Here is a 20353-nt window from a genome sequence, read left to right as displayed (position 1 = left end):
CAAATGATGCTTCTTAAGGTCTGTCAATCTAGCAATTTGTAATCAGTTTTACATGTAAATTAGTTCTTTTTACAATTATTATTTATCAGACATCATTTTACCACACCTGTATCTGAGAGATCGCATTTTGACTGCATTCAGACTGCTGTCATCCTTCCTTTGCTAACTCCATGCTTTTTTTTTTATATAACAACACCATACATTAAATAAGGGGAAAATAAATAAAACTCAACAAAAATTCTTTGGAATAAATTTAAATCATAAAATTAAAAATATATATATATACATACAAGTTTCAAAAATGAACAAAAATTAAATATAAAACAAATAACACAGGTGTATTTAAAAATAGTTCAATTGAATAAAATTCTACTTAAATTTAATTATTTAAAAATCTCATTAAATAATTTCAATTTCTCATCACCGTTCTACGTCCAATACCCTTTCTTGCCCTATCTGCGTCCAGCGGTGCATAGGGCACTGCATCGGATCGACGCGGTGTTATCTTGATTGTCAATTAAGCAATGTCGAGGTGATCAGTCCTGGCCTGTAGGTACTTGATCTAGATTGATCTATTCTACTCCTAGGAGTAGATTTGATGTCGAAGTAAATTTGAGTATTTATTTGATTTTTAGCAATGGTTTAAAATCTATAAAACAACGACGCAATTTAAAAGTAAACAGCAGCTTCCAAGAAACAAGCTGTCCTCCATGATCAATGTGTATTGCGAGTGTTGCCGTTATGTTCAACAGATGGTAAAAAAATGTGTTATTTTTTTATTTTAAGAAAATGGAACTTGTCTTCCTATTGTTATGAAATATTGGGTTTAAAATGTTAGAAACAAAGTTTTTTTCTGACATTTAAAACTCAGTAGTGGTTAAACCCATTTGAAACGCGCTAACCACTATAAAATGGAGGCAGATACGGAAAAAATATTGAATTCAAGTCTATTCAACAGTTTTTAATGTATTTTTGATATTCAAGATGGCCGCTATCGATCACAAGATGGCCGATCATGTCAGTTAGTTCATCTGTCCACAGATGTCAGTAAAAGGCGTTTACACAACTGTCAAAAGTGGCTTTCGCAGAATTTCTCATATTTAAATATCAAATTATATATAAATATACTCCACACTGCCTTAAAAAAGTCTTACTTAAATTATGAGGTTACGAGATGGCATGCTACAATGTACAAAATTCACAGACGTGTTTTATTATATACATAATATTACTAATTATCTAGAAAATTCATTTTATAAAATATGAACTATTTATATACCTAACAAGTCTTATATTTTGATCAAAATTACAATTTTCGATGCTCAGAAATATGATATTTACAAGGTATGTACACGTTTTAAAATATAAACCCAAATTTTTCATAAACATGAAGGATATCTGGGATGGAATATGCTTTTAAAAAATACAAAATAATCATTGAAAAAAGTAGGTATTATACAAATAAAAGAGTACTTAAAAATATTGAAGATGGTTTTTTTTACTAACCTAAAATAAACCAGGTTAAAGTCATTAGCAGATGAATACAAAGGCAACCTTTTGCAGCCAAAAAACAAGTATATTATCATATTTTACGGATTACAAGACACACTTTCTTCTTTAATTAAAATTTAGGTGTTTCTTATAGGTACTCGAAATTAAAATAAAAATGTCCAGTATTTGATTCAAAAGCCAGTCTTAAAGATGGTCATATATTTAATGGCGCAGGAAATCTATCTCTATCTGGCAGCATTGTAGTGATGGGAATCGTATAATAAAATATGTAGTTCACCACACAACATCAACTTGCATTTGTAATACAAAAAAACACATTGCAATTGTGTAACGGTTGATTTCTGATGTGAACACACAAAGATTCAACAACACAAACTCAACAAGGATTCCACGGGAGCCCTAAAATTCCATGGTAACAACAAAGTTCAGATGACAAGTTTTAGGGAATTTAAAGGTTAGTTTTACATGATAATATGGCGGTATCTAGTCAATGTTCATCGCGATATTTGCACAATACGTCCGCCAAATATGCGAGACGGAAGATGTCACTAGGTGGAGAAGGCAACGAAGAAGACAATGAATGTAAAGAGGACATCGCAGCAACAAAAAACATGTTAAGAGTGTCAGAAATGAAGACACAAAGGAGCATATTTGGCAAGAGTCTACGAGATAGAATAAGGAACACAGAGATAAGAGAAATATCGAGGTGGAAGATGTCGTTAGGTGGAGAAGACAACAAAGAAACAATGGTATGGGCGTGTGAGGAGAATGGAACCATCCAGACTCCCCCACATTGCGATGCACAGCGAACCCCAAGGCAGACCACCAAAGAGATGGATTGACAGCTGGGAACCGATATCGCAAGAGGCTGATCCCTCTTAAAAACAGGCCACAAGGCTTACGGCAAAAAGAGGGAGAAGAAAAAAGACTGGTCTAAAATAATAATTAACAAATAAAGGTGTGTCTTATAGTCTGTAAGATACAATAACATTTTTTTAACATCAACATTTTTAAATATTGGATGCTGACTGCATTTGGTAGGCTATCATATCGTGGGTATACTGGCAAAATACATTAACTCTAAAATACCTGTTGTTTAAAACATTTAGCATGAATAAAATACCTGCTTTTAAACTTAAAGTTGAATTTACTTTTAAAACCACATATATATGACATTTCAAACTACTTAGAGGATTTTGCCAGTTTATATTATGGATATAACGCATATTTTATGCATATTTTCAAGTTTTTTGCCACTACACCCACGACATATTATATTCAGTGTGTTAAAAGTCACATTTAAGGATGTAATATCTAGAAAACACAAAGAATTATGTTATGTGATATTTTGTGGTATGGATTGAAAAAGGTGCCAATGCCTTTTACTTCATACTGACTTGACTTTGAGGATTACTTTAAAGCATTTTATAATAGATAATCATAGTATTCTCTGAAAGAACATTGTAGATTTTTTTGAGTGGTATGGAATCAGATAGAGAAGTGTCCATTACATTAATTTAAGTAAATGGACAAATCTACTTTCCATACCACCCAATTTTAATAAAATGCCCAAACAACAGAGGATTTTTTACCTAAGTAAATATGCAAATAACTAAGAAAATATTGCAAGAAAAGATATCGACTGTTTAAAAGGAAGGAGTGGTAATTTTTAGTTGACTCATTTCAAATGCTATAACTTTGTTCGTCCTGGAGGCCTGGAGGTCCCCGGTTCGATTCCCAGGGGGGGAAGTGAAAATAAACATAAGTGATTTTACCCTGGCCTGGTCCCTTAAGCACGCACACTGCATCAATCTGATGCAGTGCCCTAGGCATCACTGGATGCAGCCGAGGGTTAGAAGGAAATAGAACTTCTACTTATTGTGGCTCATTTGAAATACTCGAGCATGCCAAGTTTTCCTCCGTCTTACTCTGTTTCTATTACCAACCACATTCTAAGCAAGTTATAATGCTTCAAATGCACCTCCTTAAAAGTAGCAATTTGTCACATACACCCTTTTAGCTAATACACAGTCGATATGATAGTATAATATATTATTAATAACATATTTTTATTGCACTGCATTTAACCCGCAAAGGATTTATATTAAGATATGCTATAGATATTGCAAACGAAGACCAAATATTTCAACAAGGATGAAGAAGAATATGCAAGTCTGAGCATTTACTATTAACCATTTCTTCGCCTCACCAATAGATGTCACTAGTGAAAATTCTAGTGATTCTTATACACTAGTTTCAAAATTGGATCATATATATAGAACTTCCAAGAACTTGAGTAGTGTGGTTATCAATCATGGGTAGAATTGGCGAATGTTACACGCGTGTAAAGTAATCACTTAAACCAGCTTATGACGGTCGTGGGCCCTGTAAATACTCAGACTCACAAAGTTACACGGGGTATTTTTAAGCCTGCCAGTGAGATGCAGGGTCTTCCGAATATAATTGAAATTGATACTACCAGTTTTGGGATACAGTCTTATACAATATTTGAAATATAATAGTAACCTATCATCACTATGGTTTAATTAACGTTAGTAATTGAAAGAGTAGTCCTATATCACGATTGTTTTTGGATTGCTAGGGACAATTGACACGTTTTTCGATGAATCACATTGGATCAAATTGCGTAGAGTTAATACTATTGGAAGGACGTGATTTCATCTTCTATTATGTACAGACGGCTACTCCCCGAGAGTCAGACATGCGTCGCGAGAGACTGCTGCGTTCCGGTGCCTGCAACCAAACAAAAAACATAAATAAAGGCTTAAATTTTTAACTAACTAACTCAGCATCACGCCGCTTCCCCAATAAAGATGTCTCTCCAATAAAGAGTCTAGGCTCTTGTGCTTGGAGTATTATTTATTGTTTATGTTTGTAACTAACTAAATAACAAGCCATCACGCCGCTGCCCGCAGGGGTAGGCAGAGAGAATAGAACGCCACACCGCTCTGTCTTTGCAAACATTCTTCGCCTCTTCCACGTTCATGCATCTCCTCATACATACCCGCCGATTATTACGACTCCTAACCTGACCACTTTCAAGTATTTGGCATACCTGATCCTGCCATGTTTTTCTCGGTCTTCCTCTGCTCCTTTTCCCAATTACATTCGCCTCATAAATTTGTTTTACCATTCTTTCCTCACTCATTCATTCTACATGTCCAAACCATCTCAACGCACCTTTCTTAATTTTAGCGATAATGCTTATCTCAGCTTTGCATTCCTTCCTTTAGAAATAAAAGAAATATGAGGGGAATGCAGTTAAAAACAAAAGCAGAGGAAGACTGATAAATACTCAGGCGTAAACAGTTCTGTAGTGAAATCTGTAATGAGGATATGAGCAAATGTGGAAGAGTCTAAGAATGTTTGCAAAGACAGTAGTGTGGCATTCTATTCTCTCTGCATACCACTCTAGTGAACTGAAGCTGCTGCGTGCTGAGGCATAACAGTGGTACGAGGTAACGTTAGGTTAGTTCTACGTTGCTAAGACATGACAAGATTAGGTCACCTTTCTTGGTGAGTTGCACCATCTGTGGCGGGTTCTGTGGAACCGCAGAGTGGATGTATTTAGAGGCGGGTGACTGGGGAGTGGCTTGAGGCTGGGCTATGCTCCCTGATAAATGAGGGTCTGTAAAAATAAGAATACAAAACACATTTGTTAGTGTGAAGAAAAGAGCAGATATCAAGCTACACAAACAATAAAAGAATGAAAAATTGTGCATAGAAATTAATGCCATGTATAGGGTCCGCCAAATAACTTTTTTTTTTTGGAAAAAAGGGCGCAAAACATCGAGTGTAGCTTCGGCTGTGTGGCACGTAGCGCCGTCCTGTTGAAACCAAATGTTGCCAATATCCTCCTCTTCAATTTTTGTGAACAAAAATCCGTTCAAATTGTTGAGAACGACGGTGAATTGATGTTGATGGCGCTTCACGCACACTTTCTGCCACAACATCGATATTCTCGGGTGTACGCACTGTTTTTGGCTTTTCACGCTTTGGTTTATCGATGAGGATGCCAGTTTCTTTCACTTTTTTCACAAGATAACGAACATACGGAGCTGACGGTGCTTCTCTTCTTCCAAAAACCGTACGCAATTTTCGCACACATTCTGCAACATTACCATGATTTTCAAAGTAATGTCGCAATATTTCCCAGCGTTGTTCAAGCGTATACACATAACCATATTCGCTCAGCGGAAGGATAAAACTAATTATCTGTCAAATCAGACATGAGCTAAGTGTTACCATTCACGAAATAAGCACTAGTTGAAAAAAAAAACTTTAGATGGCGGACCCTTTATTAGCGGTTTAAAGTCATTTTTCTTTGCGTTTGTTCCGTGTTGAAAGTTGGCAAGCATCATGGAAATGTTTGTTTTGTCTGCAGTATTTCTAACAGTGCTCTAAACCAGCCTATGACATGTCATAAGCCCTGTAAATAAATCTGGACCTCCATATGTCACTTATAAAAAATTCCCAAGTAAACAAACCTAGATTTGTGAATAATGTATTTGGGACACACCTAAAATATTATGAAAATAAGGAACCCAAAGCGCAGGACTGGTCTTCATATGATTCATTATCAAGTTAACAATATTACATCTTCTTCTTCTTCATGAGCCCTCTGTCCTCCACTGCTGGATAAAGGCCTCTTCCCCCTCTTTCCATTTACTCCGGTGGGTTGCTGCTTGCAGCCAGTTCTACCCCCCACAGCGACTATGTCGTCGGACCATCTCTTTTGGGGTATTCCAACCCTCTTCTGTTCTCTCAAGGTCTCCATCGTACAATATTTATTACATACAAATATGAAAAAAATATAGTGACCAAGATTGAAAAAGAAGACTCTAAGGAGCATATCTGGCAAGAATGTAGGAGATGTGCAAGATGAAAGATGTCGTTAGGTGGGGAAGGCAACGAAGGAGACAATGGTATGCGCGTGTGAGGAGAATGGAACCATCCAGACTCCCCCACATTGCTTTGCACGATTAATAGCGAGATAGATCACCAAAGAGATGGATTGACAGCTGGGAATCGACATTGCAGAAGGTTAATTCCTTTTTAAAACAGGCCACAAGGCCTACACCAAGAAGAGTTCCGAACGCACAGGATGACTGGTTACATATCGCACACTCCTTTCAAGAACGTCATAAATAAAAAAACTAGATTTTTCAGGAGACCGTTTTTAAAGTTCAAAAATAAAATACAATGTATTAAAAATAAATATCAAGCCACTTTTTGAACTTTTTACTTTGCAACGGATCTTTTTAGGTTAAACCTGAAGGTTTTTCTCCATTTGAATAATATTTAGGATATTTAAAAAAAATAATTCAACAATACCTTTTCTTCAAAATGCAAAAACAACACTTTCTGTCCTGTAGCGGGTAAATATTAAGTAAAAAATATGCCTCTTTTGCTGGGATACAGTACATTTTCCGGGCTTTCCGAAAACATGCACAACTGAAAATTGACGATTTTTGATTTATGACGTTCTTGAAAGGAGTAAGCCATATCTTGAATAGCATCTTTAGCATCACGAAAATTCTGCCTGACATTTCTAGACCGTGGAGACTGTCTTCAGCTCACAGTTTTAAATGTATTCTAGGATATGGACATTTAAAGTATCTACTCACTTGAGCCCGACGGGGTCATGTTGATCAAGGAGTTCCTTATGGAGTTGTATGGCGGAGGAGCTGGCGTAGCAGCCGGGTTGGCTGTGTTCACAGTACCTTCAATAAAACATTTTTCCATTAGAATAAACTCAGTAATTAATAACACTGGCCAACAATTTACAACTTTTATTTTGTAACTGGCATGAAAATACCTGATCTTTTACGTAGCTGAATTAAAAAACAAAAGCGAAAAAAATGTGGCAAGTCAGATTTTTTAGTTATGGATATTTTTAATTCTGATATTGACTGAGGTTTATCTTATTATTTATGTATAAATATATATAAACATATAATGCTATCGTATTCAATATTAATAAGTTAATATATTTCCACTGTTACTCCATGATTATCAATACTTTTTTTTAATCCCTTAGACCTTAGACTAAAGCATGTCTAGATACCAACCACTATTACGGTTTCAACGTATGGGCTCCATACAAACAATAATATGGCTGTAACATCAAAACTTGACGTGATACAAGCTTGTCACCATATAGACTTTGAATAAGAACGGTTAACTTAGTCCAAATCAGTCATCAAAATTTCAGTTACAAAATCACTGATGGCCGGTGTAATTATCACACATAAGTGCAGGGGTAGGCCGAGATGATAGAATCCCACACAACTTTGTCTTTGCAGACAATCTTCGCCTCTTCTGCATTCACGCATTTCGTCATACATACCAGCTGCTTATTCCCATTCCTGACTTGACTACGCCCAAGTGTTTAATAAACCTGATCATGCCAAGATTTCCTCTGCTTCTATTACAACTACATTCGCCTCACAAATTTGTTTTACTATTCTTTCTTCACTCATTCGTTCCACATGTCCAAACCATCTCAAGACGCCTTTCTTTATTTGATGGATAATGCTCATCTCAGCCTTGGATTCATTCCTTATATCACCATTCGAACATCTATCATACATCACAGGTATGTCATTGCTGTAACATAATTAATTTGTATAAAGAAAAGTTGTTGCCATATGAATAAATATTTCATTTAGTTTATTTGGGATGCCATAAAAATAAAATAATATTCTACAAAATCCATTTTATGGATTTTTTGCGATTGCGGTGGATCAAAAACACGTCACAGACCGCCATGCTCAAGAGGTCTGAGGTTCACCAAACCATTAAAGGCTGAAAATACCACAGGTTGATAATAAAAACAATAAATTTGGATATTTATAGAGCGTCATTTTCGTAAAATACTACCTCAAGGGCGCTTTACTGCGATTGAATTGGGGAGAATAAGATAGTGGAAATGATTTAGCAAACAAATATATTGAATTTTTTTATAAATGTAAGGAATGTGGGTATGTTGGTGACAACAACATCCCTCAATCGTGTATAACCCGCATAGTCTGGGCAAGCGGTATTCTAGATTAGTCTCTCCTAGAAAGCAGTCACACTTAAGGTGGAGACTGACCGGAGCAGAACACGTTACAATGCGAGCATTCAGGCAGTCAGTACACTGAGCCGAGCTCTCCATCCATAGTTTCGGATGCTCGCTGATGCTTACCACGAGCGATGCTACGACGAAAGGCTCCGGTCAGTCTCCACCTTTAGAGCTACCTAGTAAATTATATAATACATATTTAGAATAAACCAAAGTCAATTGGCAGGCAATCTTTACCTGATAATCTTCCACCACCGTGCCACACATCGTCTCACATTCACTACTTCTTACTACTAGTGGAAGAGCATTACATGCCATTGGTGCCATTGTTGAGTTAGATTATAATTGCATAATGAAGCGGCTAAAATAATAAATCTTAGTGATAGAAGGGTAATTACTGATTTGGTCCTGTTATATAAAATTCTCAACAGCCCTGATCTCCTAAATCAAATAAAGCTTAGCGTGCATCCAAGGGGTATTAGGCAAAAATCCATATTCGCAGTATTTGTGCATAATGCTAACTATGCCATGTTCTCTCCGATTCACATGTTAGCCAATGCTTTTGAAAGTAAAGATTTATTTAATATATTGTTATCCACCTTGAAGTGTGTACTTTCTCAGCATTTCTTCTCCATGTTATGATGGATAAATTTAAACATTGTGTTTCACACTCTCTCGCTGCTCGCTGATAGTGTGTGAAGGAGAAATGTATTTACCAGTGCTAATTACTTGTTGTTTTAGTAATATTTTATGTTATATATATATATAAATAATATATATATATATATATATATATATATATATATATATATATATATATATATATATATATATATATATATATATATATATATATATATATATATATATATATATATATATATATATATATATATATATATAAACAGTACAAATAAATAAACAGCAAAGGCACGGTTGCCAAATTTTAGAATCGCCAAAGGTGAGTGATATATTTTCAAATTGAAGGTTATAATATACTTACTGAGACCTCCAGCCGTTATGAGATAAGGATTTCCATACGTAGCAGCGTATCGGATATCCACACCGTTTGGCGACAGCATCCCGCTGCCATTTTGTTTTAAGACGCCATTCGGATGTTGCAGTAATCCCACCGTGTCGTATGTCACTGTGGATAAACAAAATTCCATTTCAATCATATTGACAGACGTTCCCAAGAGCTCAAGTCAGGACAGTAATGCCAAGAAACTGCTTGACCTTCTCAGTGATTTTCAATTTTCAATTTATTCAACAACAAAAATTAATATATACATAACAAACAATATTCAAGGCGTATATATTACAAGTAAGCAAGAAGACTTAAAGGTGCAGAAGAATCCCGCTTCGGAAAACTCCTTCGGACACATGGAACAGATCAATATCCAATGTGATATTGTTCAACATAGCGGTGGCTCTTCCTACAGGCATAACCATCAGCAGGTTGGTCCTGTGTATAAGAATGTGAAACAATCTATGCCGACGCTGTCTTAGGTAACTATCGGGAACATACAGACCAATGTTCCGGATAATTTCAGGATTATCCATCATACCGCGCAACAATCGATAAAAATGATAGGAACTTCAAACTCAATCTACGTTTATTTATTTATTTCAAAACATATTACATACGTAAGTCATATATACATATAATATTCCCGATGAGTAATTTCTACTTCTCATTTTGGTACATGGGATTAAGGTTAACAAGACTGGAACACAAATAATAAAGTAACGAAAAAGATTTTTTTTAAATAACCAAAACTAATACTAATACATGGCAAAATTTAAAAACAATAAACAGGTATAATAAATAGGCACATGAAGCATATTTAAAATAAATAAATGAGAAAAACGTAAGGTAAGAAGCATATTTAAAATAAACAAATGAGAATATATAAAAATCATAAGGTAAAAACAAAATAAGAAAATATGACTAAACACTGCATATATATCTTTTCATAAAGTACCTTCTTGTCATTTATTTTGGATCCCTGAATGGGTTTTATTTTATATATAGCTCACTCCTTTCAGGAACATTATAAACCAAAAAATTTGATTTTTCAGGAGAACGTTTTCAAAGTTTAAAAATATAATACAATGTATTATAAATAAATATCAAGCCACTCGTTGAACTTTTTACTGCGCAACAGATCTTTTTAGGTAAAACCTGAAGGTTTTTTCTCCATTTGAAAAATATTTAGTATATTTGAAAAAAATAATTAAACAATACCTTTTCTTCAAAATGCAAAAACAACACTTTCTGCCCTGTAGCGGGTAAATATTGAGTTAAAAATATGCCTCTTTTGCTGGGATATAGTACATTTTCTGGGCATTTCGAAAACGTGCACAACTGAAAATTGACGCTTTTTGATTTATGACTTTCTTGAAAGGAGTGAGCGATATGTTTGATAGCTATACAATGCTATATCTCTTCGTTGATTCTCTATGGTGTCCATAGAGAGACGGCTGACAGAGAAGATAAAGAAGATGTGTACCTGAAGGGATTCCTATGCTGTTGGCATCGGCTTTTGTCCTTCTCTGGAGAGATCCGGAGGCGTACATGTCCGAGTCCGCGGGAGTACGTCGCTGCAAGGAATCTCCCCCCCCACTGGGCGGGCGATAGTTCAAACGGAGCGCTCTGGAACACCAGGTAAATACATCAAGTCAAATTATACATCAAGTCAGATTAGCTCCGTACTTATAATAAAAACATTGGAAGGTTAGGTTAGGATGAGATATGATGAGGTTGGTTTAGGTTAGGTTAGGTAAGGTTTACCTCCACAGCATAGGTAGGGAAGCAACCCGCTATCACTGCGGAGGCAACAACGATGACGCTGCCTACGCAACTTTCGACCGCCTAGGACTTTGGACTCCCTCAGACTTTCAACAGCCATAGAATGAAGCGCAGACCACCTTAAAAGTCAAACTCAGAAACGCGCAACTGTCGTCAAGAACAATAGTACCCTCCATGCGGGACAACGCAAACACATGGTCAGCCTGGGCGAAGTACGCATCTTGCGTCATGAAGACAAAGGAAACAGGAAAGATCCCGGGAAGATTACCGGTGCAGAGACCCTAGATGAGGCTAGGACCATAGCTGACTTCTTGAAATAATGCGTGAAAGCGGATTCCTGGAAGGCAGCTAAGGGGAGGAAGGGAATCATTTTAGTGGGTAAAAATCCCACTCTACCGCAAGGATTATGGCGCTGTTGGCTCTATGACTCTGTGAGGTATTTTTGAAGATTTTTTCCCTCGCCGTAAAAAAAGGTTAGGTAAGGTTAGGTTAGGTAAAACATGATATTTAATTATTTATTGTAGCACATAATTTGATTAATTAATTTAACATTTTGACAAGACTATAACGGTTGTAAGCCGTATAAATGCCCAGATTTCCATATTCTTCTTTATCTATGTTGAGATACTAAAAAAAAAAGAAAAATCTAACTCTGAAGTGGAGATAATCGAGATTTGAGAACAAGTATTTGGACACACTCGAAATATTGTAAAGAAGAAGGTTAGATAATGTTAGGTTTGGTAAGGTTATGTTAGGTTAGTACCTATTAGCTGAATCCATTCCATTGATGGACGGAGACTTGACATGAAGCGGGAACGAGGAGTGCAGATTGTAATCCCGGCCGTAGCCGATGCATCCGGAATATGCGTTGTTATTGTGACCGTCCTGAAACAAAATTAAACATAAAGCTCCACTGTCCACAAAGTCATCAAACAACTAAACTATTTGTAAAAGAGAGATAATTTATATATGTAAAGAAGGTGCGTAGAAACAGTACAGAACGTGATTCATCAAAATTCGTTAGTAATTAAAAATTTAATGTATGTTGATTTTTCAAAATATTTATAGTCATGTGTTTAGAAAATTGTGATTAAAAATTATTTAGCTACATTAAAAAAAAGGTGATCACGAAAAAATGTTTTAAAATAGAAAAAAGTGTTGTTTAGTGCAAACAAGACCAAACAAAAAAAAATATAAATTTATTGTTTGAAATTTCACTTAAAATTACTCAATAAACAATTTTTAAAAACATCCAACTTTCACCAAACTTTGGTTTATAATGTTAAAAATGGCAAACCTTGGAGTCCAAGTTGGGCGAGAAGGTATGGTCGGAATAGTCATTTGAGTAGCTGGCCAGCTGCCTCATCACGGCGTCGTGGTCTCCGGGAAGGGTCACGGGCCCCGCCAGCGGCAGCCCCGTCCGGAACTCCTCACTCGAATACTCCTGGAAGACAGACACAAACATCATCATCGGCCTTCAGTCACGGGAGGTCCTTTGCAAACTACGTATCCATCATATTTTTTGGACAGCCCTCATCGTCTAATAAAGCTTAGCGTGCGTCAAAGAGGTACTAGGTAACAATATTTGCTGTATTCGTACACAATGCAAATTATGCCATGTTCTCTCCGATTCCATGGCTTCACATGTCAGCCGATAATTGTTCTTATTTTTCTTTTTCTAAGTCTCTTTATTGGAGAGTAAAGCGTATTTAATTTTAAATTGTAAAGTAGCAATGTTTGGATAATTAATTAAAGTATAAAAAACTGAGGTTCCAAAAAAGTGATCACTTTCCATACGTGTAACATTCGCCAATTCTACTCATGATTGACAACCACACTACACAAATTCTTGGAACTTACATTTGTAATGTTTAAATTAGAAATATAGTGCTTGAATTTATTAGTGACATATCGCCCACTTCTTTCAAGAACGTTACAAATCAAAAATTATCCATTTTCAGTTGTGCATGTTTTCGGAATGCCCAGAAAATGTACTGTATTCCAGAAAAAGCGGTATATTTTTAACTTAATATTTACCCGCTACAGGCCAGAAAGTGTAGTTTTTGCATTTTGATGAAAAGGTATTGTTGAATTATTCTTTAAAATATACAAAATATTTTTTAAATTAAGAAAAAACTTCAGGTTTTACCTAAAAAGATCCGTTGCACAGTAAAAAGTTCAATAAGTGGCTTGATAATTATTTTTAATACAATGTATTATATTTTTAAACTTTAAAAACGTTCTCCTGAAAAATCAAGTTTTTTTGATTTATGACGTTCTTGAAAGGAGTGAGTTATATATGGTGAGATGAAAAAAACCCTGTAATTGCCCAGACTCCCATATTCTTGTTCATCTAGACTCCCGTATTCTTGTTCAAGAGGATAAAAGTGAAGTTCCGTTTGAACTGTGCTAGTCTGGAAGTTGGAAGTTGGCCATCCATAATGACAAGGATCTCAACAAGCTGCCCTCCAGCGTGACGACCATCGCTCAGGAAGGCGTCCTGCCCAACACCTTGGCCATTCTCCAGCCCATGGGATCAAGAGGAAGGCGTTTTAATTTGTCGGCTCATCTTTCCCCGCTCCAGACTCGACGGCCCGAGACCGATTGACAACGTTTTATTCCATTTATTTTTTGTATATCATTATCATCATCATCCTATTATTATTAATACTATCCATGTCTTTATAAGCACCCTTGAGGTAGTATTTAACGAAAATGGCGCTATACAAATTATCAAAATTACTATCATTATTATTATTATCTATGTTGAGAATGTCAAAAAATAATATTTAAAATGTTGTAGATAATGAACATACGGGATTCCGGCATTCCTTCAGCTTGAGGTCCTGCTTGAAGTCGCTGATGTACGAGGTGCGTTCCTTGTTCTCCGCGTCCACCATCACGTCCGGCTTCCCGGCCAGGTCCTTCCGGCGGCTGATGCGGCGGAGAATCAGGTAGAGGGTCATCATGATTATGATGACGAACACAGTGAAAGCTCCAATCAGAACTGGTTGCAAGAACGGATCGGAGGCTGCAAAAGAAAAGATTTATCTTGAAACTAACCGGCGAAAGTTAAACTGGCAGTAAAAATGGAGTCTGCCTCCGCCTCCGAAGTGCAATGGTCAGCACGTTCAACTATCGTACTGGAGGTACCGGGTTCGATTCCCAGGAGGGTGAAAATAAATATTGGTAATTTTTACACTCTAATATTTATTGATTATTATTATTATCTTTGTTGAGGCATTGTCCGCCTCCGTAGTGTAATGGTCAGCACGCTCGGCTACCGTTCTGGAGGTCCCGGGTTCGATTCCCAAGGGGGGTAAAATAAATATAAGAGATTTTTTCACTGTAATATTTGGACTGGTTCCTGAAGCAGAGGAGTGATCACCTTGCCTTCATGTAAGTAACGATCAAGATAACACTGCGTACATGCGATGCAGTGCCCTATGCACCATTGGGTGCGGATAAGGGTTAGAAGAACAATGTTACAAGAAAACAAGAAAACAAGAAAAAAGGTTAGAAGACATGGGATCGAAAGCAGTGCGGACACCGTAGTCACAAAAAATGGGCAGAGGAAATGCATGAATGTTGAAGATTGTTTGCAAAGACAGAGTGTTGTGGCATTCTATTCTCTCTGCCTACCCTTGCGGTGAAGCTCCGTGTGGGCTAGTTAGTTAGTTAGTTGGTAGCATATAAATTTCTTACATTGGACCACTAATTGTAGTTCAACAACGTCTGATCCGTATTCATTAGTCACAGAGCAGTTGTAGGTAGTGTAGTGGGCAGACTGGGAGTCCCTGATGACCAGTGTAGACTTGACCCCATCACCAAGCGGATCTTCGTGTATGGAAATATCCTGGAGAGAGAGAAAAAAACATTAATTAATATTAAAAAACGCTAAAAAAAGTCCAAAATAAAAGACTGACGAGGTGTGTGCAGAAAGCAAACCTCCTGATAAGAGGCATTCAAAATGTGGCTACATATGATCAGCAATGCAAATGTGGTCCAAAGAGCAAGAGCAAGGAGACAGTTGCTGACTGATATCAAGGTCCCGGAGGTGTCCTATCTGGGGCATGTGCTGAGAGGAGACAAGTACGAGCTATTGCACCTAGTGGAGGGTCCACGAGGTGTGGGCAGAAGGCAGATCTCCTGGCTCCGGAATATATGAGATTGGACAGAGATCAGGACTGTTTAGAGCTGCCCGAGACAAGGACAATAACTCTCAAGTGATAGTAGACTAGGGGGGACCTGACATGACCATAGAGAAGAAGAAGAAGAAACACTCAGTACCGGATCAGTGTGAGGGTTGATTTCTCGTCCACCGTGAGACCACATAAGATGCACGGGTCTCGGCACAGATACGACTCTGCATTCAATCTTGGCGTTGTCACCCTTCATTCCGAGCTGATTTCTTGGCGATATTATCTTTGGTGGACCTGAAATCAAACAAAATATCAAATGAATAACTGTGGTGCCTACCCATTCCACATCTGGCAACACTGAGAGGAGCTTTAAATATCACCAGCACTAAACGATCGATGCTTTCTCTCAAATATCTTTATTTCTTTATCATATTTAATCTTAAAGGTGTCTGAACTTGATATGAAACATCTATTGTTCGTATTCATATGAAAGTAGATATAAGTCTTACAGCTTAGGGCTTGCTCAGACTTCATCTTCTTTCATATAAAGAGGGACGATAAATATTTAATATCAAATTGAACATTTATTATAATATTGCTTTGTGATTTTTCATTTTATAATTAAAATGTAACTTTGTTTTAAAATCACTACAAATATTTTATTATAACTTAATACCGGTCTACCGGTTTCGAAGCTAACCGCTTCTTTATCAAGTATTAATCAGTCTTGGTAAAGAAGCGGTAAGCTTTGAAACCGGTAGACGTTATAATTAAGTTATAATAAAATATTTAGAGTGATTTTAAGACAAAGTTACATTTTAATTACATATGAACATTTATTGTTCTTTTTTACATGACAGAAGATAAAAGTCTGAAGACACATTACTGTAAATTGTAAATATGTGTGTGATGAAATGTTTGGATAAGGGAAAAGATAAATAAAAAATAAATACTGGACATAAGAAGAAGGCTGGAGTTAAGTAGCATTGTGATGATATAACTAGATAATGGTATTGCCTATTTTATGGAGTCCAGTAATTTGATAATGGAGTTTGAACTAACCTTTCAGATAGACGACTGCATCAGCCTCTATTTCGGGAAATCCGTGGACGGAAGCCTTGCAATTATAACGGCCTGAAGTCGCGCTGTCCACTGTCAAGGTGAGGTTAGGTGTAGTTCCGACCACCTAAATGAGATAAACGTAAAAATATCATCGTTGAAAACATGGCAGAGTCATAGAAGGGGAATGGAAGTCAAGAAATGAACGGTGAAAGAAAAGGAATGATTGGAGAATGGAAAGAGTTAGATGAAAAGAAGTGACAAATGAAGAGCTTCCACCTAAAATGAGACATATCGCTCACTCCTTTCAAGAACGTCATAAATAAAAAAAACTTGATTTTTCAGGAGAATGTTTTTAATGTTTAAAAATATAATACAATGTATTAAAAATAAATATCAAGCCACTTATTGAACTTTTTACTGTGCAACAGATCTTTTTAGGTAAAACCTGAAAGTTTTTTCTCCATTTGAAAAATATTTAGTATATTTAAAAAAATAATAAAACATTACCTTTTCTTCGAAATGCAAAAACAACACTTTCTGCCCTGTAGCGGGTAAATATTAAGTTAAAATATGCCTCTTTTGCTGGGATATAGTACATTTTCTGGGCATTCCGAAAACGTGCAGAACTGAAAATTTACGCTTTTTTATTTATGACGTTCTTGAAAGGAGTGAGCGATATGTAAAAGCATCATTCATAAAAACATCAAAGAGTCAAGGAAGGTAAGTGGAGATCAAGAAACCACAGTGACAGAAAGGGAAAGAGAACCATTTGAGAAGGATGGAAAGAGTTGTATGGATAGAAGAAGTGACTAATGAAGAGCTTCCACCAGAATGAGACATATTCAATATCTCAAACCCTTATCCGCACCCCAATGGTACATAGGGCACTGCATCATATAAACACAGTGTTATCTTGATTGTTAACATAAGAAGGAAAGGTGATTAGCCCTCCGCTTCAGGTATCAGTCTAGGGTAATATCGAATAAATATTAGAGTTAAAAAATCGCTTATATTTATTTAACCCCCCATGGGTATCGAACTCGAGACCTCCAGAACGGTAGCCGAGCATGCTGACCATTACACTACGGAGGTGGACTATGAATATGAATATAATTAAAGTGTAAATTTGTTTTTAAATCACTATAAATATTTAATTATAACCTAATTATAATGTCTACCGGTTTCGAAGCTAATCGCTTCTTTATCAAGACTGATTAATACTAAAACACTATCTACTAAACAATATTCAACATATTTTGACGGTTAGGGAAAGAAGCTTGGTTAGATCTCGAGTGGCTTTATTTGTTTTGTGTTGATTGGCAGTCACAGTCAAAAGGGACCAGGGATGATGAGTGATTGGGAACATATTTAATAACGGACTTTTAGCTAAATCATTGACTTGTGTATTTATTAGTTGTAAATTATTATTAATTGCCTTTTTAGTGTCTAATGTTTCTAAGTAATCTAATTTAAGTCCTCTATTGCATGTGTGTAATATATTTAGACCTTTATTTTTATTAACACGTTGTCGGCGGGACACGGCATTTGCCGTTTTTCGCGGACTGTCGGTTAACTGCGGGACACGGCAAATGCCGTTTTTGTCGACGGTCGGTTATCGGCGGGAAACGGCAATATACGGGTTTGTTATCAGCGTGAAATAAAACGCGTTGAAGGGTAATCTGCTACCTGGGTGCTAGGCGATAGTCTGTTGACGTTATTTGAGATGTCTTGTCCAGAATGGCTAGTGTGTTGCTTGTAAAGGCATCCCCAGAAACTAGAGTTTTTATGCGATCTCAATCTCAAGTTTAGTTTGAGTCATTTCACGTATTGGACTATTTTTCATACCGCTCGCACTGTTTTGTTTACTGTTTGGTATGTGTTATTATTTGAATATATGTATTAGTATTGTATAGGGAATGATACCTCGCAGGGGAAGACAATTTTTTATAGTTTACAATGCTTCTAAAATTGTGGAATACGGAATACTTAATTAAAAATTATGATTATAATTTAATTTTGATGATCAAATGTCATATATGATTTCTTTGAAAATTTCAATCGAAAATATTATTTATAGGCTACAGTCTATTGTTCGAAGCGCCCGACTACAATGTGTTAAATGAGTGATTATTTTATATTGAGTGATTGGCAAATTCGGAATAATTATTATTATTAAGGCATTGTGTATATTCTTTACATCGGATGTTAAAATTACTAGATATTTTTCCTATATATAGGCTGGGACACAATGAGCACTGTAAGGAATAAATTCCTGATTTATTATATTTATCGATTTTTGTATATGAATACTTACACTCCATCTGTCTTGATCTTTGTGAAGCCAAGTTATGGCAGGAGGCGGATTGCCATCCAAATCACAGGACAGGGTGACCGTTCCACCCAAATCTGCTGCCACGTCTGTAGGGGGCGACCGGAACCTCGGACCATCTGCAAGAGATAAAATGAAGAGCGTTAATTTGACGTTAGTAAAGAATTGATTGACTTCATACTTCTGCAGTCCTGGTAGTTAGGATTATTTCGATGCATAGGACTGCTTACAGATCATGATGTGGGTACGTGGTTGGCCCAACGGCACTGATCACGGGCACCCACGTCCACTATCTCCTCAGAGGTTGCAATTTATATAATATATAATAATAAAACCCTTACACGCACCCCAATGGTGCAGGTACCAGTCCATGTTATTTTTAAACAAAATTCTTTTGTAAAGTCAGGTACCAGTCCATGGTAATATTGGATAAATATTACAGTGAAAAAATCACTTATATTTATTTTACCCCCCTTGGGAATCGAACCCGGGACTTCCAGAACGGTAGGCGAGCGTGCTGACCATTACACTACGGAGGCGGACATTTATACTAAATAATATGCAATTTATACTAAATGAAAAATGAAAACAATAAATAATCAATAATAATAATAATAATAAAACCCTTATCCGCACCCCCATGGTGCATAGGGCACTGCGTCATATAAACGCAGTGTTATCTTGATCGTTTACACATGAAGGAAAGGTGATCAGCCCTCCGCTTCAGGTACCAGTCCAGGGTAATATTGAATAAATATTACAGTGAAAAAATCACTTATATTTATTTTACCCCCCCTGGGAATCGAACCCGGGTCCTCCAGAATGGTAGCCGAGCGTGCTGACCATTACACTACGGAGGCGGACAAACTTGAAATATCTTGAAATATCCGCGTTTATTTTCACAAAAGAATTTTGGTTACAAATAACTTAAGATTAACAGGTTTTACGCTAAACTTATATTCACTAAAATATTATTAAAATGTTGCAAGTTTTTGTCACGACGAGATGGTACGGTAAATGACATACACAGGACCAACCTGCCGATGGTTATGCCTGTAGGAAGAGCTACCGCTACGTTGAACAATATCACATTGGATATTGATCTGTTCCATGTGTCCGAAGGAGTTTTCCGGAGCGGGATTCTTCCACACATTTAACAAGAGTCTTCTTGCTTACTTTTTCAATTTGTTTGGATGGTACGGTAAATGACATACACAGGACCAACCTGCCGATGGTTATGCCTGTAGGAAGAGCTACCGCTATGTTGAACAATATCACATTGGATATTGATCTGTTCCGTGTGTCCGAAGGAGTTTTCCGAAGCGGGATTCTTCTACACCAAGAGTCTTCTTGCTTACTTTTTAATTTGTATTTTAATGTATACGCCTTAAATGTTAGTTTGCAATGTA

The 20353-nt window shown here is 36.5% G+C and overlaps 1 protein-coding gene across 7 annotated transcripts in view; it reads right to left on the bottom strand.

Moving 5' to 3' along the window:
* Positions 1-244: 244 nt before the first annotated feature.
* The window catches only part of LOC148303073 (irregular chiasm C-roughest protein-like), a 142589-nt gene continuing 122480 nt past the window's right edge, over positions 245-20353 (bottom strand). For all 7 annotated transcript variants that reach the window (XM_088270499.1, XM_088270501.1, XM_088270500.1 and 4 more), the window contains 12 exons: positions 18930-19063; positions 16616-16739; positions 15702-15847; positions 15117-15267; positions 14228-14442; positions 12709-12855; positions 12175-12296; positions 11113-11255; positions 9603-9746; positions 7161-7256; positions 5042-5161; positions 245-4266 (listed from right to left, as the gene is read on the bottom strand). In XM_088270499.1, coding sequence (XP_088126625.1) covers positions 4229-4266; positions 5042-5161; positions 7161-7256; positions 9603-9746; positions 11113-11255; positions 12175-12296; positions 12709-12855; positions 14228-14442; positions 15117-15267; positions 15702-15847; positions 16616-16739; positions 18930-19063 — 1580 coding nt within the window. In that variant the 3' untranslated portion in view covers positions 245-4228. The remainder of the gene's footprint in view (positions 4267-5041; positions 5162-7160; positions 7257-9602; positions 9747-11112; positions 11256-12174; positions 12297-12708; positions 12856-14227; positions 14443-15116; positions 15268-15701; positions 15848-16615; positions 16740-18929; positions 19064-20353) is intronic.

The sequence above is a fragment of the Brachycentrus maculatus genome, unplaced genomic scaffold (genome assembly GCF_059751285.1).
Source record: "Brachycentrus maculatus isolate JH-2025_06_01 unplaced genomic scaffold, ASM5975128v1 h1tg000387l, whole genome shotgun sequence".
NCBI classification, from domain to species: domain Eukaryota; kingdom Metazoa; phylum Arthropoda; class Insecta; order Trichoptera; family Brachycentridae; genus Brachycentrus; species Brachycentrus maculatus.
The sequence above is the reverse complement of the archived record's forward strand: the minus strand, read 5'-3'. Positions and strand labels throughout refer to the sequence as shown.